Source organism: Hibiscus syriacus, unplaced genomic scaffold (assembly GCF_006381635.1).
Source record: "Hibiscus syriacus cultivar Baekdansim isolate YM2019G1 unplaced genomic scaffold, ASM638163v2 tig00116951_pilon, whole genome shotgun sequence".
In the NCBI taxonomy this organism is placed as follows: domain Eukaryota; kingdom Viridiplantae; phylum Streptophyta; class Magnoliopsida; order Malvales; family Malvaceae; genus Hibiscus; species Hibiscus syriacus.
Genome location: NW_024063482.1, coordinates 3,498,651 through 3,522,373, shown reverse-complemented (window position 1 = coordinate 3,522,373; position 23,723 = coordinate 3,498,651). Strand labels below are relative to the sequence as shown.

At 33.4% G+C, this 23,723-nt stretch overlaps 3 protein-coding genes across 4 annotated transcripts; 1 reads left to right on the top strand and 2 right to left on the bottom strand.

The window, feature by feature from the left end:
• Positions 1 to 459: 459 nt before the first annotated feature.
• Positions 460 to 1,673, bottom strand: LOC120188782. The gene is made up of 5 exons (XM_039192182.1): positions 1,459 to 1,673; positions 998 to 1,238; positions 808 to 928; positions 589 to 698; positions 460 to 508 (listed from the first exon to the last, which is right to left on the bottom strand). The coding sequence occupies exons 1-5, from the start codon at positions 1,560 to 1,562 to the stop codon at positions 473 to 475; spliced, it is 612 nt and encodes a 203-aa protein (XP_039048113.1). The 5' UTR covers positions 1,563 to 1,673; the 3' UTR covers positions 460 to 472.
• A 1,407-nt stretch (positions 1,674 to 3,080) lies between these two features.
• On the bottom strand, positions 3,081 to 5,663 carry LOC120189177. Of its 2 annotated transcripts, XM_039192516.1 has the most exons (7): positions 5,399 to 5,662; positions 5,166 to 5,236; positions 4,735 to 4,843; positions 4,136 to 4,218; positions 3,866 to 4,024; positions 3,347 to 3,448; positions 3,081 to 3,257 (listed from the first exon to the last, which is right to left on the bottom strand). In XM_039192516.1, exons 1-7 carry the CDS (start codon positions 5,466 to 5,468, stop codon positions 3,102 to 3,104), a joined length of 750 nt encoding a protein of 249 aa, XP_039048447.1. In that variant the 5' UTR covers positions 5,469 to 5,662; the 3' UTR covers positions 3,081 to 3,101. The 2 variants fall into 2 exon arrangements, with proteins under 2 accessions (XP_039048447.1, XP_039048448.1); XM_039192517.1 differs by lacking the exon at positions 5,166 to 5,236 and having other exon boundaries at positions 5,399 to 5,663.
• A 16,467-nt stretch (positions 5,664 to 22,130) lies between these two features.
• LOC120188888 (adenylate isopentenyltransferase 3, chloroplastic-like) lies at positions 22,131 to 23,478 on the top strand. The gene is made up of 2 exons (XM_039192265.1): positions 22,131 to 22,242; positions 22,339 to 23,478. Exon 2 carries the CDS (start codon positions 22,343 to 22,345, stop codon positions 23,312 to 23,314), a length of 972 nt encoding a protein of 323 aa, XP_039048196.1. The 5' UTR covers positions 22,131 to 22,242; positions 22,339 to 22,342; the 3' UTR covers positions 23,315 to 23,478.
• The last annotated feature ends 245 nt before the right edge of the window (positions 23,479 to 23,723 follow it).

Here is a 23,723-nt window from a genome sequence, read left to right as displayed (position 1 = left end):
TAATTTTATAATTTTATAAATATTTGAAAATTATAAAAATTATAGAATAATTATTAAAATTTTAAAGATAAAAAGTATTTTAATATAATTTAATAATTATTTGTATATTTATTTTAAATTTTACCACATTCATATATGTGTAAAATAATATTTTAAATAACTTTATCAATAAATCATATTAAATACACAGATTTCAATGTGATTAGTTTTTAATTATCTCTTCATATAAAAATATAAAAAAGTATGAAAAAGATAAAATGTCATAATAATAATATTATTATTATTATGAAACCATTCAAACTACTAAGCTATTGAAGACAACTTCGTTAATATATAGAATTGTTACCGAGAAAAAACTTCATTAGAACAAAGATAAATTAACTAAACGACGATTACCGGAAAAGGAAAAAATAAAAAGAGCTTGAACTAATTATTTACATGATATTTAGACGATACTGCCTTCCTTCTTCACTTACTCTCTTGCTGCAACAACCGCCGGTCCTTCCACCTGTTCATCAATTACATGCTTTTCATAAATAGAAAAAAAAAAACATTAACAGATCGATTGAATCAAGTGTTTTTTAAAACCTTGAAGGTTGCACCCCAAATCTCTTCTTCTGGTACAGGAACAGCAACGATCTTGTTTCTGGGATTTTCATAGCTTAATAACCCGCCAGCTGCGGTCGAAAAGAAGCATCCTGCAGAAAAAAAATTGAAAGTCGGGTTGATTAACGAAAAATTCTACGTGGGTCCCTAACAATATATCGAACAATCAAAATTAGTTGCAGAATGATGATATTCATATACCCTGGGGGAAGGAAGCAATTGTCTTGCCGCAAGCAGTTTTAAGCATCTCTGCATCATCGGAAAATGCCACGAATTCATCAGCTGTAACCCCCCAGTAAAGAGGAACCTTGCCAGACTGATCCTGGTAAACAAATAGATTGCGAGTAAAAACTGCAAGCAAAAAAGGTAACGATTACCGAAATTCACTTACAGAAGCAACGAACAATGTGGACGTGGACTTGTCGAATACCACAAATGCAAAGTTTCCGGCAAGATGACCGACGACATGGCTAGGAGGGTAAGGAGCTCTGTCACGTAACGCCTTGTAAGCTTCGATCACCAGCATATCCTCATCGGCAGACTTGGCTAGTCCATGCTCTTGTCTCAGGCTACCTAAGTTATCAAGCATGCCTTGAAACAAGCAAAATATATCATCTTTCACCCCAAATGATCCGCACCCATCATTTAGATCACAATTTGAGGCTATAGAATGCGGACCTGAAAATTTTGAAACGTGGCAAACATGCAAATGTGATCGGACTTTGAATATTTCACTCTAACTCACGGTGGACCCTGGTCCCAAAATGAAAGACCTGTTCTAACTTCTACAATCAAACCCCATATTTTTCTTGCTTCAAAGAACAAAGAGACGTAAGTGTTGAGCGTGTTTACCTTGGTCGGAGAAGATATTCGTTTTCGCGAGAGTAAGCCAAGTCAACTTCATCACCGATTTGTATGGAAACCAAAGAAGGATTCGAGTTGACGAAACGTTTCATCAACGTCAAGGCGGTGGTTCACGGTGACGAACTCCGGTCTCCGGCAACAACCAGCTCCTCCGGTGGCGTTACAATTTCACAGCCAAAAACGCCTAACATGGTTATCTCGTCTCTCGTGTTTAGCCAATGAAAATTGGTATGAATGTCATGTACCACCATTTTATAAGAAAAATAGACAAGGTTAAAAATGGCATTTCATGACATATATTGTTGTCGATGCTTCCCATGGCTATGACGTATTGGGCAGCAAAATGAAGGCAAATAATTGGACAGCCACGAAGTCAACATTATAACATTATTGGAAGCTATGAACTGTGTTTCGACTAGTTATAACTTATGGATTTTGAGATGACTGCCGATAAACTTTAGAGGTAGTTAAATGTTAGGTGGATTATTATTATTCTTAGAAGTACATGTTAAAACACTAGAGACTATAAAGTTATTTAGGTTTTCAATGTCAAATGATTAAAAATCTTTAGAACATATATTACTTGTAATCACTTGTATTAATATATATACACATATATTCAATAGTCAAATAGTTTTATTTTATCAACTTACAAATAACTATTATCATTATATATCTATCATCAACATTTAAGGTCTATATACAAATTATCATGTATGATTAAAGAAGAGTACTTTCATTTCTCTTAGATCACATTAACTTCATTATCAATCAACAATCTACTTTAATTACAGGTCGTATTCATTGTTGTTGTTCCTTAAAGCAGGGAACCATTGGTGAATGCATTTCTCATTTTTGTAATTGTTAATTGCACGGTCCATTTGAAATTAACATCTTAATTCTTTAGGGTTCATTGTCATTACATAGAAGAGAAAGACATAAATAAATAATTAGAAAAGAAATGTAATTATGTAAGGGATAGGGGAGGGAAAGGGAAAGAGATAGCGACGTCCATTAGAATCATCAGCCGGCTCTAATTTGTACACTAATTCTTAAATTATATAAAAATTCACCTTTATTGATTAAAAAGGTAAGCTTAATGGATTCCACCATAGGATCCACGCAGATAATACTATAAAAAGGCAAATTTTTTTTTTTGTTTTTCTTCATACATCATTTAGCATTACTTTGATGTAATCTCCCACATAGACATACACATCATTGATACATAACAGGGTTGTCATATCAATTGGCAAATTAGGTATTAATTTGCCTAATTATGCTTGGACATGTCAACATGCATACATAAATTTGTTATTGAATGGTCGTGAAAATCATAAAAATAGGTTTTTTGATCCAAATATTATCGTACAACAGATGGAAATCATGTTCTTAACTAAACCCTAAATCACCAATCAACCTGTTCTGTTAACTGGAAGAAATTAGAAAATAAATTCAGGCACCCTCAGCTTCACAAGGCTATAGGGGCAATGAAACTACATTTACAGGTAATGACTAATGGAAATAAATTATACTCCATCGAGATACATGAAGTTAGAAATGCAGCATTGTGCATAAACTTCTTTATTTATAAACATGAATGGGATGGGGGCAATTGCTGACCCCTAGAACTACCAAGTGCCCTCCTTTGACATTACCAGGAAATTCGACAACGTGATATTTGGGAGCTCGACGACACCTGTTTTCTTCTTCTTCTTTATCCTTGTCACCTTCAGCGACTCCACATCCTTTGACTGTGTAACTGTTACCGAGACCAGGTTGTAGAACTGTTCAAGGAACGTCAAAGGAAGAAAATTCTCCATATCAGTTACAGACACAGCATGTTCGGAATATAAAAGCAGATTGAGAGGACTACCTCACAGACACCGTGCAGCAACAATCTATGGAAAGGATCTTGGACAGGTAATGCAAGGACATCTCCTTCTCCACTTTCCTTGATAAAGGTTCGTATGCAATCCTGAAAACGGAAAGAAATTTATTCCGCCTAACGATAAGTTTCATGCCTAAGCAGAAGACCGGAGAATATGTCATGTTGTCAACTTGTGTTGGTTTTATGTTATATTTCACTCGCATACGTTAGTTGTTAGAGTACTTTATTCATTGATGAAATAAAATTTTCTACTTGAAATCTGCTATCAAGCCCTTCAAGAGTGGTGCCTGGTAGGCTACTAAGCACACTAATGCCACTAGTTTGTTCAATCACTACTTATCCCTTTGATTATATCATACATACTAAGCAGTCCTACCCCCCTCACACTTGAGATGAGAAAACAAACAACTTAGTCAAGAACTTGTAAATAAAATAAAAGAAAAAGCTCGAGAGAAGACCAATAATGATAATCATTCTCAAAGAAACAAAAGCAAAATCATGTACCTCATAGCCTGCAATAAGATCTGAAAGGAAGCTACGGCGAAGTGCATCCCTTGTTCGACAATCAATTCTTTTCCATGCACTCAAGAAAGCCGCCTTATCAGCATCAGCATGAAATTTCTTCTTTGCAGATGAATTATTTAAGGTGCCAATAATTTTAGCCTAACATAGAGGAATATATGGTAACTTAAGCATGTTGCCCCAGTACATGCCAGTCCGACACAATAGATGCCATGCTAATACAACATAAAAACCTTATTCTTGTACACTTACCTCTTTATCCATGTCTATATTCCTAAATTTGTCCCATTCTCCCACGTTCGTCATGCAAAATGCCGATGGTGGCACATCATCACCTGTGAATGAAATACAAATAAATATCAGTATAATAGACTGAATTAATGGCCTAAGAAATAGTGTGGCAACTGATTGTCATTTCATTTGAGATAAATCAATCAAAAGTATAATGGGACACCAAGTGACCAAGACCATAAGTATGCTCTACAACAGCAATGTTCTCATCCCTTCACCTATTATCATGTTAAAGTTGTTGTTCTACCCATATTATGATACTTACCGACACATTCTTAATAGCTCAAGTGACATAGCTACTGTACTCGCAAATGTAGCCAAGGATGTACCAAGGGGGTGCTGAGGGCGATCACACCCCCGGAAATTTCAAATTCCTATATAATTTCAGTATTTCCTTTGTATTTTCTTTAGTTGATCTAATTTCGCACCCCTGAAATTTTATAATTTCGCATCCCTAAAGAAGGTTCGTACTCCTAATATAAAATCACCTGTCCATCCCTAAATGGAGCTCTTAAAAAGTGCAATGAAATGAGATATATCCCGCAGGAAATGTTCATTACCCCATGGCGGTGGAGCAAATAAGCCTCTTATTTCTTCAGCATTCAATCGAGGAACAAGTTCCATCAACAATCGATCATTTAACCATCTTCGAGAACGCCTGTTTGTAACCTGCGACAAATAAGCAAGCATTTCAGGGAGTGAATAGCTTAATATAGAAATATACCATACAAGTACAGAAAGGAAACCATTAGCACAACAGAATTCATACATTAGCTAGTTCAAAAATGATCTTAAAGAGATAATTTTTTCAAACATGTTTGAAATTTGCAAAGAAAAGTTAAATTAATTCCAAACTTATCACCAAACAAAGGAGATCTCAATCATTTCATCTTCTAATATTGAGACCAGAAAATGGATCTCATAATCAATAAGATCAGACAGGAAATTAATTTAAAAAATGGATCCATTCGCAAGTGATAAAGAACTTTACTTTTCCAGCCAAGCTCTCGAGAAGCTCAATCTTCTTCTCAATCGAGAGCCCACGAGATTTTCCATTTTCTCCTGCCGAAAAGTTGAAACAAGCATCACTTAAATTTCCCCCAAAAAGGAAAGGTTTGAACTTTTTTCCCAGAAATGACCGTATAAACAGCAAATTGAAATCTGGGGTTTCATTCCACCAACAACACGAATATATACGAAACACTCAACATAAAAAGAATTTACCCTTACGAAGCTCAATGAAGGGAGATGAGAGAAGGTCGGCTTCTCTTTGCAGAACATCAGGAGTCGCCATGACTGATAGTTTTCTTCGGTGATTGAATGGTTCTGGAGATGATCAAATCCGAACACCGATCTGATGGCAACGATAATGAAACAATGATGATCAGATTTAGATTAGCTTAACCCTAATACCAAAAAAACACGTTGAATCCTGAAATCAGCTGCTTCGGCTTTGTAGGAGATTTGACCGATTTGGGTGTTGAAGGCTTGGGACTGGATCAATGTCCAATGTATTCGTGGCTAGACACGTATCAGATTAGGATATGGCACGTGTGAGAAGTAGACGAAACCACCGAAGAAAGAAGAATATTCCGTGTATTTATTCTCTTTCCATAAATTGGATAATTAGTTCTTACTTGATATACAAGAATTTATTTGCTTGACCATATGGATTTAAATTTTGGTCAGTATATAATAATATTGTTTTTTTACTTGACGCACGAGTTTGTTATTTAAATAAATTATAATAGGATTATTATTTAAATAAATATATATTATATAAATGAATTCTCAAGTTGTAATATGTTCTCTTTAAATTTTGAAACTTTGAGATGTATAATTTAGAGCTTAGGATAAAAAATATGGAATATTAAATTTAGAATTTGTTGTCATTTAAATATGATATATGATATTCTTTGAATTTATTTATGAAATACTTTTTATAACTAGTGTAAGAGACAATAATTTTTTATAACACATTAAATTATTTTATATTATTATTATTTTATTGAATAATATAATAAAATTTTTTAAATATATTTATTTTAAACAATTAAAAAATATAATTTTAAAATAAAATATTTTAATTTTTATATTATAGGATTGAATCCATATATTCCGGGAGTCAATGCCTTGTGTGGTTTCTTATTGATGTCTCTATTTTTATGATTTTGTTTTGTGAGCTATAATTTCGTAGTCTCGATTAATAGAAGTCAAGTCTAATTTTAGAAAAATATTGTTATTTTGTTGTACTATTTATCAGTAGTAATATAGAAAAATATTTTAAATTTAGTTTAAAACTTCTTTACTCTTTTCTTCCTCCATTTTTACCCAAATATTTTTTTTTAAATATTTTTGTGTCATAGATATTTTCTCTCTTTGATTTTTATTTAGTCAATGGTGACATTAATTTTAATGTTGATTGTCGATTATCGATGATTATTATCTCTATTATTTTTTCATGCTATGTCTTTTGTTTTCTCTTTTTTTCTTTAGTTTTCTTTTTTAATTTTGAATAAGAATCTACTTGTGACACGTTTTTCTCTACTCTTGTGGCATGCGTTTTCTCTGTTATTGTACCACGTTCTTTATGACTTTTCGTTCGTTTTTCTCGTACATTTACAGTCATTTTGGTGTTTGCACAAATACTCACATGATTTTTATTTTTTGATTAATTTGTTGGTGGTCACATACAATCAGAACTCCTCTTCGATAAAAAAAATTATTTGTTGATATAATCAGAATTGTGTAGCGGAGCAGTCTGCTAACTAGTTTAGTTCGCTCACCACTCATTTATCACTTCGTAAAGCATCTCGTCCGACAGAGACAATGAGGTTTTATGAAGGTTATTGGATTCTTTTGAAGTTGAACATTATTATCAAGGAAATGTTTCATTTTTCTTTGTATCTTTGGGTTTAATATTTTTGTTTTTGTATGAGATTTTTTACTATTTTTCTTATTTTCCTCGCTATGATTAGGTATGTCGTAATTATGATTCCTTTCATTAATTTTATAAATGAAATTCAATTGCCATCATTCCAAAAAAAATATTTAAAATTTAAGTTTTATGTTGAAGGAAAAACATTCATCGCCAAATCATCAAAACCTTTTTTTAGTATAACAATTGATATCCAATTATAGGATACTCCCAACCCAATTTATTCAATACGTAAACGTCAGGATTCAAATATCTAAAATTGGAGATCGATAATATTTAAATGTGCAATATCATTTGATTTTTGTATGAGGAGGGATCTAAGTAGTAGAAAAATTAGAGCAAATTATCTTACACAATCAATTATATACACTTAGTCATTATTCTTAATATATTCTATCAATTTAATCTTAATTTAAAATAATTTAACTAATTTAATTTTCTGTAATTAACGATTCTATCAATATAGTCTACAAACACATTATTATTGTACGAATCAAACGATTTCAATGATTAAAATATTTTTATTACCCCTCAAGTGTTTTTCCTAAAATTATAGATTTTCTTTTAAAATTGAAATAATGTTTTCTTCTCTACAAAAGAAAACCCTAGCCCATGTCTTGCCTCTCATTCCCCTCCTCCGATAGCTTTTGTCGAAATTAGCAACAACAAAAAAGTCATGGTTTATTTTTCTTGATTATGGGTTTGTCTTTTAGGCCCAATCGGACACAATATAAACATGGGAAAGTTGTTTTAAGTAAGGTTGTAAATCAATTGAGTCAAATTTAAGTATTGTACATCTTGACTCATTTTAAAAAATATAATATTGAATTTGACTTGATTTAAAAATCGGTGAACTTAAAATTATCAAGTTCGACTCGAATTCCAAATAAAAAAGTAAAACTCGACTCGACTCGAAAGCTTACGAGCTTAAAATTTTCAAGTTCAACTCGAAATAAAAAATTAAAGCTCAACTCGAGCTCGAGAAAACTTGAACTTGAAATATTCTCATACTTAATTCGATTGAAGCTCAAATTCTAGTTTGAACCTAAACTTTAAGTACATGAACCCTTATATATATATATATAAAAGAATAATGTATAAATGTTAATATTATTAATAATTTAATTAAAAAATCTAAAATTTTAATATACTATTTTTTCGAGTTGCTTGCGAGCTTTTCAAGTTGAGTATGAAATAATGTGTTTCGACTCATTAAGAATTCGAGTTGAGTTTGAACTTGAGTCGAGTTCAATTGATTTGAAAGTTGATCGAACTTTAACCGATCTATCTTAAATAATTTATAATCTATCTTGTCTCATTTAAGTCGCTAATTTTAAGAAAATATGTTGATCAATTTGGCATGGCATTCGTGGAGTCCAAATACCGAAAATCTAAAGATAAAAAGGATCAAATTGATCTAAATTGCGACTTTTGGAGTCGGAATCATTAGGTTTCTTTTTTTCAAAAAAGAAAAAAAGGAAAAAGAATGAAGGCAATGATGATGATATCTAAATGCGCAATATAGACTCCTATGAAACAACAACAAAGATTTTGGTTGCCAAAGATAGCATCATAGATCCTTTGTATAGCCTTTACACATAAATTCCATGTCTTTTACTACACAATTGGATGATTGCAAGAAAAACTTACAAAACTACTTCCTATTGTCCACTCATTAATTACCTCAAAATGGTCGTCTTTTTAATAATTGTATGTGTCCAAACATAGTATAGTTGCTACATCTTGTTTAATTATTGATTTTTGTTTTTATTATTGCCATTATTTTATCATTCTTCATTTCAAATAATCTTGTTTGATTATCATCAAATGAAATTATTAAATATTGTTAATGTTAAAAAAGCTGAAACTGAATTATTGATGTTTACGAGAGATCAAAATATAAACTACTAATAAATCTACTAATAAGTTCTTATATTTTTTTATTCATTGGATTTTTCTATGGACGTCGGATTATTTTTGTTCTGATTAAGAGTGTCGAGATGTCTATGTTCCACTCTAGCTAATGAAATTTCCCATTATCTTTCTAATGTTTGGTCAAAAATAGTTGAAATATCTCCAATGTTGTAATAAAAATTTATCCATTTCCCTTACAGAGGGTCGAGATGTTATTGCCTTATATGTTACATCCTTGAAAGCGCCAAGGATCTTTCACTGTATATATCTGCATTGAAACAAATTTGCTCTTATTGTTTTAGCAACAAATGTTTTTTTTCTTTAAGTATTGGTTCAAGCTATTTTATGACATCCCTTCGATTAAGGGTGACAAATGTTATGCCTCCTCTGGATCTTCTTTGGTTACACTTCTATTGCCATCCCACCATGGTGTTATATCCTTCAAAGTTCCTTGAAACTTCTGGAGGTTCATATCCTCTGACTAGTTACAATCCTTTGACATTATCATTCGTAGATCCACATGATATGTTACAATTAAATCTACTATAAGATATGTATATCTATTTGTCCTGTCAACATATGGATAACTATTATGACCCTAGACCTGACACCAACACTAAAGACTAATATATAAACTACCATACATAGTTGAAAAAGAGATATTTTTTTCCTCTCGGTCTCTCTCTCTATATGGTATTCTCTGAGCATACTTCACTATTCATCTTCTACACCTTATCAATCATCGACTATGACTCTTCAATCAAAATCAAACCAAAAAAGATGAACTACCTACAACAACCACTGTCACTATCTCATTTTTTACATCAACAACACTAAAATACAATCTACTAACAACTCATTTTATTAGTCCAAATGTATCATTCTCGAGACTCAAGCGGTTGCATTCAATTTTATCCACTTGACAGTATCCTTCTAAACATTAAGTTACATCCTCGGCAGTCACTCGGCCAGCCACTCATACGAGACTACAATTGCTTAGAGGGGTTATTGATTAAGCAACCTAGCTAGCATTCATGAATTGAGTTTGAATTGATGGGATCACATTGTTTTTAAATGGAAAATTTTTCTCCCCCCATTCAATGATTGAACGCTTACCTTTTTGTTGCTTCTAGAGTCGTAATTCCCTTGTAATTTCGTCTGGTGGGATATATGATCTTATCGTATTAATTGGAGGCCATGTCGATTGATGCAATGATAACGCAATGCTTAATAAGTTGACAAGATACATGGGGCACCATTGCATGGGGATTGCCAACTGAAAATGAAAATCCTAAACCTAAAAAATTGTCAGAAGGGTTGCAACGATTCTAAACTATTAATTCTTTTTAACTTAGACAAATAAACTTGTAGACGCTGGTTTTGTCCAGCCCAAAATGCAACCGAATCAACACCCACCAGCTGCCCCCTCCACGCAACGGCTTCAGCCGACGTTCCAGCAACTTCCAAAGAAACATCAGCAGTCCCTCCACATTTCAGCTCCACCACAACAGTTGTCCCTCCACGTCCACATTCCAGCAGCTTCCCAACTCCAGCTCATCACAAAAAAGAGTGTAATTTTTTTTCATCTTACATGTAAAATGGGGTTATAAAAACCCCATAACAGTATGTAATCTCCCCGATCCAGCAGCAATACACAGACAAAAAAAGCAATAGATTGAAAAGAAAAAACAGCAGATTGGAAATAAAAAAACAGAAAGGTTGTTATCTTCCATATTTTTTTTGTTTTTGTTTATTTTTTTCCAGTTTTATATTTTATTTTAAAAACAGCACATCAAGTTAAATAAATAAAAAAACAATAAATAGGATTGGTTTTACCTCATTGTTGGTCTTTGGTCGGAGCTTTCTTCCGTCATCGGTCAGAGCGCGAGGGGGGCCACCATAGCGGTGGCTGGCGTTGGAGCCTTGGGTTTTGATATGGCTGGCCGAATAAGTTGGGTGGAAGTTTTGGTGTGGTCTTCTGCGTGAAAAAGAGAGGAAGAAGATGAGTTTTAGGGGGCGTTTGGATCAGGTTATGTGAGATTACCGGAGGAATGTAATTTGATTCCCCTATTTGGATGGCAAAGATTCTCAACAACCGGTAATAAGTTATTCCTAATAGTGGTATTTTGGGGGTTTATTACCGGGAATGTGATTCCCCATTCCCTTAGGTATTGTTACATTCCCGACGTTTTGGACTAAAATGCCTTAATTTTTCTCCCAAAAATATCTTTATTATGTTGTTTAATAAAAAAATATACATTCTAATAATCTTTTATTCCTTTAACCAAACAATGTAATCTTACATTCCTACTAATCGAACCAAACACAACAATGCAACATTCTCAGTAATGTGTTAGGTAATGTTACATTCCGGTAATCATATTCCTATCGGTAATCTTACATTCCGTGAACTAAACGCACTCTTAAGTTTATAAAATATTTGAGTTATTCACGCAGAGGCTCCTTCATTTTAGCACCCCTTTGTATTTTGGCATCTGTTTTGGGGAAAACTACACTTCAATCCTCCAATCTCTGTTGCATTTTCGCATATTGGCCACTGAAGAGTTTAATTCAGTTTTGGGGGTAAACTACGCTTAGGTTTTTTTTTTATTTTGGTCACCAATATTATTTCTTTATTTTATTTCGATTTTTGCATTCTAATTTCTATTTTATTTCATTTTAGTCATTAATTATTTATGTTATTATTTTATTTATGAATATGATGCTATAGTTTTAAAATTTTAATTTGGTCACTGAAATGAAGATTCATCATTTTAATTTGGATCTCAAGCTTTAATTCATTTCCATTTTAGTCACTGTCCATGTTTACACATGTTTTTGGTAAATCTCTAATTTAGTCCTTAGATTTTATGATTCTCATTTTAATCCTGCATATTGTTGTGGGTTTATTGTAATATTAGTACACATGTTACATAATAATTGCACAACTAGATATGATTTTCAATATGTTCACTATAGTGTACCCAAAGTTATTATTCTCATTATTTGATCCATATTTACCAAACATGATTAATTTGCTGAGTTTGTATTTTAGCCCATCAGGTTTGTACATATACATTTTAGTCCAAAGTGGTAAGTATGTTTCCTTAACAGTTCATGTTACCATTCGTAGCATCATATTTATATATTAAAGGCATAAATTTAACTACATTCATACTATTAATATATTTGGTTATTGATATATTTACGTATGCGTCATATATGTGTTCGTGGGATATATTTTGGTCCTTTTATATAGTTACATATATTTTTTATGTCACTCCTTTATTTCATTAATAAATATTTTAGCATGTTTAATAATAATTTTAGGTAACACTATATGTATATATTAATGATTTTTTGGGGTGTTGTTTTAATAATTGGTTGATAATTTAATATATGTACAAAATCTCTATTTTTGTTTGCATATAAGTTTATGTTGAAAACATTTTGATGTTTCGATATAACAAACTAAGTATAAATGAATTTTAAGATTTTACAAAAGATTTTTATAAGTATATTTGATTCAATTAATCGAATATCAAATTATTACTCCAAGTCTTTCAAGATCAATTTCAAACCTTACTAAATGTGTAAAATTGTGTTTTATACTTAATATATTTTTTAAACAATTTTCACAAAGTATTTTGAACCAAAATCAAGCCTAAAATCAATTTTTCAAAGGAATGCACCGATGCATCAATCCATGCATCGATGCACCAATGAATAAATTGAACATCGAATGCATTTTATGCATCGATGCACTCAGGTTTTTATGAAAACATCGAATGCATTTGATGCATCGATGCACAAGACATGCATCGATGCACTCAGGCTATTTTGAAACATCGAATGCACACTAAGGGTCCAACGATCAAAATATTTGAATTTTACACTTGATGCACCAATGCACCTTGTGTATGCATCGATGCACTGACGCTCCCAACTGATTTTATTAATTGTTTTCACACTTAAACGGCTCTATTGACTCCACTAATCATCCCCAACGTTCAGAATCAATTGAAGGAGTATTTAAACAAGCTTAAAAGTCATTGATCAACAACAAGAAAACACAAGAAACAAGAATCAAGAGAGAATCAAAGAGAAAGCATCAAACCTCAAGTTTGAGCATTTCAAGCCTATTTTTCATTCAATATTCATTTTGCTTTCAAGAACACTACTTGTACTCAATTGTATTCATTTTTTAGTGTTCTTTTCTTTGTTCTAGAATTGTGCAAACAATCTACCTTGTGAGGATTTCCTTGTAAGTTTGCAAATTTGTAATCGTCTCTTTGAGTAAGAGAGTTCTCAAGAATTGGGGTATATTCTTGAGGGAGTTGTAAGGTTATCTCTTTGGCCTTAAAAGAAAGAACAAATTAGTGAATTTGTTGGAAAATCCTTAGTGTGGATAGCTAAGGTAGTGGATGTAGACTTTGGTTGAGAAAGTCGAACCACTCTAAATCGCAGTTCAAATCTTTTCAATTTTATGCAAAAGCTTCCACCAAAATTTTAATTGCCAATTCACCCCCCTCTTGGCCAATTCCATCGATCGATTAACTCAACAGTTTAGTTATATTCTATTCACTATATATGATAACCTCATAAGCATAATTAGACTCGTATCAAAATAATTTAATTAAGGGCAATATTGATTTATTTTAAAATTATCGAAGTAACTGTCTTGATGTATAATAAAGTTAATTTCGAATATTTTAAAATGAAAGTGCATCCCATTACATGAAACCCTAAGATTTGAACACACCTAAAATTTGGGAACAAGAAAAAAGAAATGTTCGTCTATTTAAATTATTCGAGAAAAGATCGTTAAAACTTATCTAAGATCTGATCTCAACGTCTTTAAATAATCGAATATTTTTTTCTTCTTTCTAAAAGGATTGGTAATTTTAAATTAATTTCATTTCATTTCTTGCATTTGAATATCAGGTTGAAATTATAATATTTATTTGTTTTGATCGGAGTAGAAGTTGATTGTCTCAAGATACGAAAGATCAATTCCTTGCGATAGGAAATAATTAAATATTATGTTATTTCATTCCAAAATTCAAGAATTTTAAGGGATCTTAAATTAAATTAAATTAAATTCAAACTTGTAAATTTTATTGCAAAGACAAATAATTAATGGACAATGTACCAATTTAGGGCATTGTGGGGGTGCTAATCCTTCCCCATACGTAACCGACTCCCAAACTCATTTTCTGGTATGCAAATATTTTTTTTGTTGTTTTAATAATTTTTAAAACAAATTTTATTAAAATAACAAAATGTTTTATGTGTCCAATCACACCTTAAATAAAGAATGGTGGTGACTCCTTAAATCGTGTTTTATCTAATTTAAGAAGAAAAACACCAAAATAAGTCGAGACGAGATTTTAAAAATAATTAAATTTATTTATAGAAAAAAAATCGTTTCGACAAAAATCATAATTGATTTTTTTTTAAATATAATGAAAAAAACAATGAATAACATTCCAAGGAAAAAGAAGAGATAGAAAGAAAATGTCCCCTCAATTACCATGTCTTGAGGTTTATATATCAATCTTTAATGTATATAGATGTTAGTGTCACACCCTTGGAGCCTTAAACTCTGGAACGTGTGGCCTTAGATGCTTCAAAATCACATTTGGGCGTTTTGCACCTAAGTTAGCCTGAAAAACACTAAGCTAGAAGGCTTAGTGCAACACGTAAGCACAAAAGAACCTAGAAAGGAGATAACTCACACAAACAAGAGAGAGAGTTGGGTGAATGTTCTTTGTATTTTACCAAATGAAATAAAAAGTGAAGTGAGTACAAATGAGATTGAGAAGACCTCTATTTATAGTTAAATCTCCTTACAATGGACGACTAAGATGAGCCATATTAATTACAAATCTGTGTATCTAAGGAAACTCATAATAATAATAATAATAATAATAATAGCATATTTTATTTTTAGATTTGAGATCACCATAAAATATAAAGAACATGACTTGATTATAAATCTATTCATAATAAAATAACATGACGTCTTTAGATTTTAAAATTATTTATTGATAAAACTCATCGTCATACTAGTAATGAAGTAAATGTGTATTGTAATCTTGATTGTCGCGTCAACCCCATAAAAATATTAATGATTTGACCGTTAGATTTGATTAAAATATAAGAATATATAATTTAATTTAATTAAGTAATTTAACATTATACCTCGACAAAACTTTCCTCAAATAATTCTTATTATGACTAATAGAAATATTCTTTTGATTATTAAAACCGATGAATCTTATCTTGATAACTTATGCATCTTCCTAGGTTTAATATATGACATTCAATGTACCCATCGAACATCCACAATTATACATTAAATAAAAGCTAAAATCACAATTAAGAAATCAATTAACAAAATATATAATCAAATTAGTTCAAATATTAAGTAATTTGATATTATTTAAGTAAATCTTAAGTTTGAGATTTTGTATGCACAAAAAAATTTCTAGTAGACTTATTAACCAAAATCATATTACGGATCTACGAAATGACATCTTAACATCTGATAATATTTAATAAATTTATTCGTATAACAATTACTTATACATTGAAACTCCTTTATAAAGCATATATATTCCATTTAAATAACATCACATATTTATACAAAAAAGAAAGAATATTTATAAAGCGCATATATTCCGATTAGTTTTACGAAATACACCGACGGATAGTAAAAAAAAATAGCTTTATTTTGCTGTGGCTGTACTCTATTGCTTTGGCCTTTGGCTAATACAATTATATGAATCCGATTCCGACTCGGAGTGGGTACTCATTTCGCATTCAGCCGTGCAAAGAGTCAACTCACTCACGTTCTTTCCCGATGTCAAAATCAGAAATAAAGCCATTGGTGAATACTAGAAACGTCAATCTTGACAAATTATGCAGATTAATCATCTCGTAATTATTCATTAGTTTCTTCTCTCCAAAGGAAAAGGTCAGAGTTTTGACAATATGGAGGGTTGTAAAGGCAGTGAGATGCAATGTTTTTCACAATAATTTGCATTTTTTTTAATGCTGAAGAAACATCATTTGGCTGTAAAGCCATTGAAAATTTTCTTAAAATACCTCAGGATTTACTCGAGGTAATCCAAGCATTCCTTCCACTTCACTATAGTTTCTCGACATAAATACTGTTAATCTTGTTATCAACTAAATCTACTTCACACCAACCAACTCACTATTTAGTATCAGGGTCCTACTCACTGTTCATCATCTTCTTCAATGCTTTCTTCTCATTTCTCCAAACTATTACTGACTATAGTTTTCACCCATTCTAAAAAAGGTGTACAGTCTAAAACCATCAATCCAGAAAAGATGAAAGTCGGAAGATCAATGCATCTTTTTTGACATTTTTTTAAAATATAATTATTGTTTGATTTTTTTCTTTGCTTTTTGGGAATTCAATAATTCAATTTGTGCAGAAAGTCTTCTTTATCCGTGCTTCTTCACCAAAATCAAGTGATGGGTCTCTCTAACCTAATTTTAAGATTTGATTTCTTCAGTTTAACAATAATCCTGTACACGAACGTCAATCCACACCGCAGAGGGTGAGAGAAAATTATTTAGGTTTTTGGATTGAATTCTCAAATTATAATTTAAAATTTCAATTTTAGTATCATATCAATTATGACTTTCCTTTCGTCTAATATCAGCTTGAATTTAGCATAGAATATATTTAAAATAAAAATTATATTTTAAACACATTTGTATACCATATGGCTTGGATATGACGTATTAAAAATTAGATATAGTAATCAAACTTTAGAAAATTTACCGACAATCAGTTGATTTAATGGAATGAGACACTAGATTCCTTAAGTAAGATTAAGGGTTCGAATTCTAACGTTTGCGAATAGAGCAAATTGTGTTGCGAGTGACGCCATCGCCTCTGCAATACCTGATCTGAATTAGTTGGTCAATAGATCAGATACTAGTGATTAATTCAAAAAAAAAATTAGAAAATGTATTATTTTAAGTTATCGGATCCAAATTATTCATATGATATGTATAAACATACTTAAAATTTAATCAACATGTTTTAATTAAAGATGCTTCACATTAAATTTAAATTCTTCATATTCATTTTGTAATCTATATTAAAAACTCATGATTATTCTTTCTAATAATATTATTATTCAAAGTTAAATTTTCTTTTTATAAATATAATATATATTTTTAGTACCAAAAATATATTTAATTAATTATACAAAGAAACGTCAGTCCAAAACACGAAAGTTGGAGAGCACTAGTTTTGTTGTCATTTCTCTTTTGGAGTCTCTCGAAGCACCAAATCTAGTGCTTCTTGAAACCCTACTTAAGCACCACCACAACCCTAATGAGCCACTAATACTAAAAAAAGGTGATGAAATTTCTCGACAACAAACAAAATATAACGAAAACAATAACACTGACCTAATCTAAAAAGCTAGCTAATCTCGAAATAATTTCTATCCATTGTTGTATTTTTTGAGTTTATCAAAATTTCTAAATAGTTACGATCTCTTGATATGATTCAATGTAAATTTCATTAATAGTTGATAATTTTTGTCGTATAATAGTCAGATCAGTTCACTTTACGTCTTTGTCGACATGTGGTGAATTTTTTTTAACTTGATATATGTTTTGAATCTAATGTCACGCCCCTAGAAATTTGGCCTGGGACATGTGTGCTTGAGACTGAGACAAAGGTTCTGAAGAAGGTATTAGGCGTGACTAATCCATTAGACTTGGCCCAAAATGTGGAAAGTGTAAAAGAGCCCGAGCCTGTTCATACTGACCATACAAACAAGGAAAGTGACATCTTGTCATATTGTGTCCACATAGGCAGCGCATATATGGAAAGAGACAACAAATAAGAAGAGATTGTGGGGGAATCTTACCATATCAAGTGTGATCAGCCATCCAAGGAAAAAATCAGACTAATTGATGTGATGAGATGGTGGTTTGGGTGTTTTCCCTTAAATACGGGATTTGATTATATGGTGATTGATAGAGTTTCCTTACATACAAAGATTTGTAATTAATAGGGCTCATCTTAGTCGTTGATGTTAGTCGTCTATTGTAAGAGGGTTCAATTATAAATAGAGGCATTCCCTACCATATTTGTACTCATTTCACTTTTCATTTCATTTGGTGGAATACAAAGAGAATTCACCCAACTTTCTCTTGTTTGTGTGAGCTATCTCCTTCCCAAGTTCTTTTGTGCTTCTGCATTACACTAAGCCTTCTAGGTTAGTGTTTTTCAGGCTGAATTAGGTGTAAAATGCCCAAGAGTGGTTCTGAAGCATCTAAGGTCGCACGTTCTTGAGTTTAAGGTTCCAAGGGCGTGACAAGTGGTATCAAAACAAGTCATTATATGAAGACAACGATTGTTTCGTACGTGTTTGGTGGAAGTGGTAAACCATGTAAGTTTGATTTACTTATTGTGTTGCCAATTTACTTTGGTAGTTAAGTTGGCAAGGATTTACACTCGAGCTAGTCAGGGGTGATTGAGCTAGTTCATGGCAAAGGAGTTTGAGATGGCAAAACCAAGAGCTGGAACTTTAAGGGAGTCGATAGATTCGGTAGAGAAAAGGGTCACTAGGTTGGAGGAATAGGAAAGCCAGAACCAATGGAAGGTTTAAGAGCTTCTCGACGAGTTTAGTGACAAGATGGTTCGTAAGTGTGAGTCGATTGGGGTCGACCGGCCGAGGTGGAGGCTCTAAGGCAAGAGATGAGTAAAGTCAAGAGCACAATGGAGGATATGTCTCAACACATCCTAAGGTTGGAGGTTACCAAGGAGGGACTCAGTGCAAAGACTAAATGAGTCATTAATGGCATGGTTGAGAAGGTTGATGAGCGGACTAATGGTATCGAGAGCATGTTTTTGGCCATGGAAGCGGACATGATGTGAGAAAAGAATGAGCTCTAGAGTGTTGTGTTGGTTTACAAGGATGCCGTTATGAATGGGGCGCTAGGAGAAGCACCAATGATAAAACCAAGGATTGATGTTCCGAAGCCGAAGGAGTTAGTTGAACCCGCTCGGCACATGTAGTTGATAACTTCATTTGGAGTATGGAGCAATACTTTCGGGGCATATGTGTTGAGGACAAAGTAACTAAGGTAAATGTGGCTTCCAATTACTTAACTAATAGTTGAGATAAGTTCAAAGTGGAGTTCAATGAATAATTATACCCCAAGAATGCCGAACATGAGGTGCGTAAAAAGCTATAACAACTTAAGCATAATGGTTCCATTCAAGAGTATGTGAAATGATTCATAGAACTTAATCTGGAAATCCCGACCATGAGCGAATATGAAGGATTCTATGCCTTCATGGTCGGACTACAACAATAGGTCGAGATTGAGATCTAACGAAGATATGCCCACGACCTTTATAAAGCACTAATAGTAATCGAGACCATAGCACAGTTCGAGACTGTGAAGAGTGAGACAAAGCCGAGATACAAGGGCAATGGTGGGGGAGATAGAGAGAAGTCATCCGAAGAGCATCAAAAGGGCGAGGGAATGCCAAGGAGCGGAAGATCCAAATAATTTCATATGAAATGCAAGTTCATATCATCTAGTGACAAAGACAGAGACCGAGAGATAAACAAATAATATCTCACGTGCTATATTTGTGGGGACAAGCATATGTAAATAAATTTCCCAAAGAGGGACAAGTTAACTGCCATCTTAAGTCAGGAGGATGAGCTAGAGGTAGCCACACTTGGCATAATTAGAAGCATCAATGCGACTAAGCTGAAAGGAGAAGTTGAGCAACCGAGGTACCACTAAGGTGAGGGGTCACATGGTTATAGGGATTGAGCCAAGATATCCAGAAGAAAGAACAATCCCAAAGGTGATGAGGCTATGAGGCTTGGCACAATGGTAGTGAATTTTGCGAAGGAAAGTAGAGGCCAAGAGCAGAAAGGGTCGATGTATTTAGATATCATCATTAAGAAATGACTGAGGAGTGCTCTAGTATACATTGAGCAACTGATTTATTTATATCAAAGAGAGTTGTCGACATTCTTGATCTCCAAGTGGAGAAAGAAAATATGACGATCAAGACCGTCAATTGCAAACCAGTGCTGATTATTGGAGTGACGAAGATGATAAAACTGTATATTGGTGAATGGAGGGGCATGGAAGATTTAAAGGTGATCCCATTGGATAACTTTGACTTTGTTGTTGGGTTGAGTTTTCTTGAGCGGAATCAAGCTCTTATCCTTCCCCACCAAGACACCATACATATCTTGGATCAAAATTGGCAATGTGAGGTGGCAACATATCGAGACAAAGGAAAAGGGACCAAGGCACTGATGGCTATCTAGGATAACGAGGATGTTCCAAAGAAGGCGAACATCAAGGAAGGAACGAAGGGACCCAAGCTTTGGAAAGACATAGAGACACCACCAATGGGTGAGGTGGTAGAGGCACCGAACTTCAAGGTAGAAGAGTCGATGTAACAAGGGGCACTGAACTTCAAGGGAGAAGTGTCGATGCATAGAGCATCAGACTCCAAGGAAAAATAAGGGTTGATGCATTTTTGGGTGAATGCAAGCGAAAGGGACAAGGTACATCTCGAACACAACTCTTGTGTTGTTAAGTCTAATTTACCATCTTCATATAATCTAGGCCGAGGATGACCTAACCACAAAATGGGAGTAGTTAAGGTTGGAAGATACCGAGGGAGTCATCCAAGCCTTTGCCAAAAGATTGAGGCAGTCCGTTCGGAGGCAAGTGTAGACGAGTAGATGGGGGTTCCTACAATCAAGATATACGCAATTAGACAAAATAGTACAAGGTTACATGGAGGTAAAAGCCAAGGCAAGCAGACCATATAGGGGGGCCGCAACAAGCCAAGGCACCAGGAAGGAACCGAGATCGACAAGTCCAAGTACATTCCAATGGTGCGACAAGGGCGTCGCTAGGTTTAGTGAGGGAGAATGTAACGTCCCCAGAGATCAGGCCCGAAACATGTGTTTTTGAGACCGGGACATAGGTTCTCAAGAAGGTGTTGGGCGTGACTAATCCATTGACTTGGCCCAAAATGTGGAAAGTGCAAAAAGGACCGAGCCTGTTCACACTGACCGTACAAACAAAGAAAGTGGCACCTTATCAGATTGTGCCCACATAGATAGTGCATATATGGCAAGAGACAATAAATCAGAAGAGATTGTGAGGGAATCTTTACCATATCCAGTGTGATCAACTATCCAAGAAGTAGTCTCATGATATGTTAATCCAATACATTATCCTCTACCATGTACTCGTATGTTAATTTATCAATATCTCATACTTATAACAATGCTTATCATCAATTAATAGCATATCTCAATACATTATTATTGTCTTGGCTTATAATAATAATTGACAAGGGTTTTAACGAGACCTTTATTCTATTAAAAAAATATTTTAACGATTTTATTATCTAATAAATTATTTAATATATGGAAATATAATTACCTTTAATTTATAAAATATGACAAATAATATTTATCTGAATCATTTCACGTTTTAAACATACTCCGATAATAATTTCTTAGGACCCTAATGTTAATGATTTGATTTACAATATTTTATAGTTAGATAATGAAAAATAAACTCAGTTGATCTCTCTCTATAGAACGATTCTAATTCATTTAATAGTTCAAAGTTTGAAACCCTATGAGAACTAAAAGAATCAATTGTATATACTAGTAGCAAAGTATTCGACCAATATGCATCACATCTTTGGTCATTGGACAAGACATTTTTCACTTCGTATTCACATGAACTATGTTATATAAATGGGTTTACATCTAAAATTTATCTAATATTATGTTTGAGTATAATAATTATTAATATATAATTTATTGATTGATTTATTTAGATCAAATATTACATAGGTTTATTATTAAAATTTGAATTTTTAATACTGTTTGAAGGAACCAACATCTCATTTTATTACATCAACTAATACTCGCTATTATTGAATTTATATATTTAGGCAATGGTTAATTACGAAAAGAGAGTGCAAGTTGACCCTTTAACATTGCCTATAAATCTGTTTGCTCTAACTTGTTGCCACTCGTGCACTTGTTTTGAACTCTCAAGATAATATTTTCAGCACTCTCTCATTTGCTGTAATCTTCCATCTTTTGGGTAGTTTCTAAGCCTTCATACCGTCATTCTTTGAACAACAAAGGTAAGATTTCCCAAGACAACATTGATTACTGTTGTTTATTGAAATGAAACATTTGTTTTGTTTTTTTAACTTCAAAAGGTTGCTGTTTTCTGAAAGGTTAATGATGATGAGAGTTTCACTGTCTTTGTGCAAAGAAACGGTGTCGTCTTTACTGGACATACCATCTGGGTTGCTCAAATCGGACTTCTTTTGTCCTACGCGACATAAAGAAAAGGTTGTGATCCTAATGGGAGCAACCGGAACCGGCAAATCGAGACTCTCGATTGATCTCGCCATTCGGTTTCCAGCGGAAGTAATCAATTCAGATAAAATACAAGTCCATGAAGGGCTTGACATAGTCACCAACAAGATCACTGAGGAAGAACAGTGTGGTGTTCCACACCATTTGTTAGGTGTGATAAATCCCAATGCAGATTTTACTGTAACAGATTTCGTCGACATGGCTTCACACGCCATGGATTCGATCGTGTCCCGAAGCCAGCTTCCGATCATAGCCGGCGGCTCGAATTCGTTCATCGAGGCCTTGGTTGATGACAAACACTTTCGGTTCCAATCGAGATACGAATGCTGTTTCCTTTGGGTAGACGTAGCAATGCCAGTGCTACATCAGTATGTATCAGACAGAGTAGATAAGATGGTTGAGAATGGGATGGTTGATGAGGTCAGGAGTTTCTTTGATTCCAACGTCAATTATTCAACGGGGATCGGGAAAGCCATCGGAGTCCCCGAATTCGACCGGTACTTCCGAGCCGAACGGTTCTTAGACAAACGAGGCCGTTCTAAACTGCTGCAAGAAGCAATCCAAGAAATCAAAAGAAACACTTGCAGACTAGCTTGTCGCCAATGGGAGAAGATTAACCGGTTGAGGAACCAGAAGAATTGGAAGATACACCAGCTCAACGCAACCGAAGCATTTCGTAGACACGGCGGAGAAGCCGACGAGGCATGGGAAGAGCTTGTAGCGGGTCCAAGTACAGAGATCGTAGCAGAGTTTGTATATGATATCAGCTCTAAGGCACTACTCACTAGCCCTGCAGGTGCCATTAGAGTCCCTTGTGGTATAATGCTGTAAAATCATATCTGACACAGGAATAACTAGTAAAGCTATAGATTTCAATGTTGAAAAACATAAAATAATGGAGATTTGCTTCTTAATGGAAGTCACTTTTGGGGGGAAAGAAAGATAGATTTCATGGCCCCTGCCATTAATGATATGAAAGCAATTTTTGTTTTTCCTTTTTGGCGTCTCATCAGTTTAGATGAGATACCATTTTCTTTATATATGTACATATTACTTGTTATATCAGAAAGACAGAAACTACAGTTTTGGTATTTCATTGATCTGTAAAATACATTTCTTTTGTTCAAAGCAAATCATTGAAACAACTTGGGATCATATGAATAGCCAGCAAAATGAAACTGAGATTCATCTACTAGATTAGTGCCCGTACAGTTGGAACGCACTGAAATCCAGGTGTTGA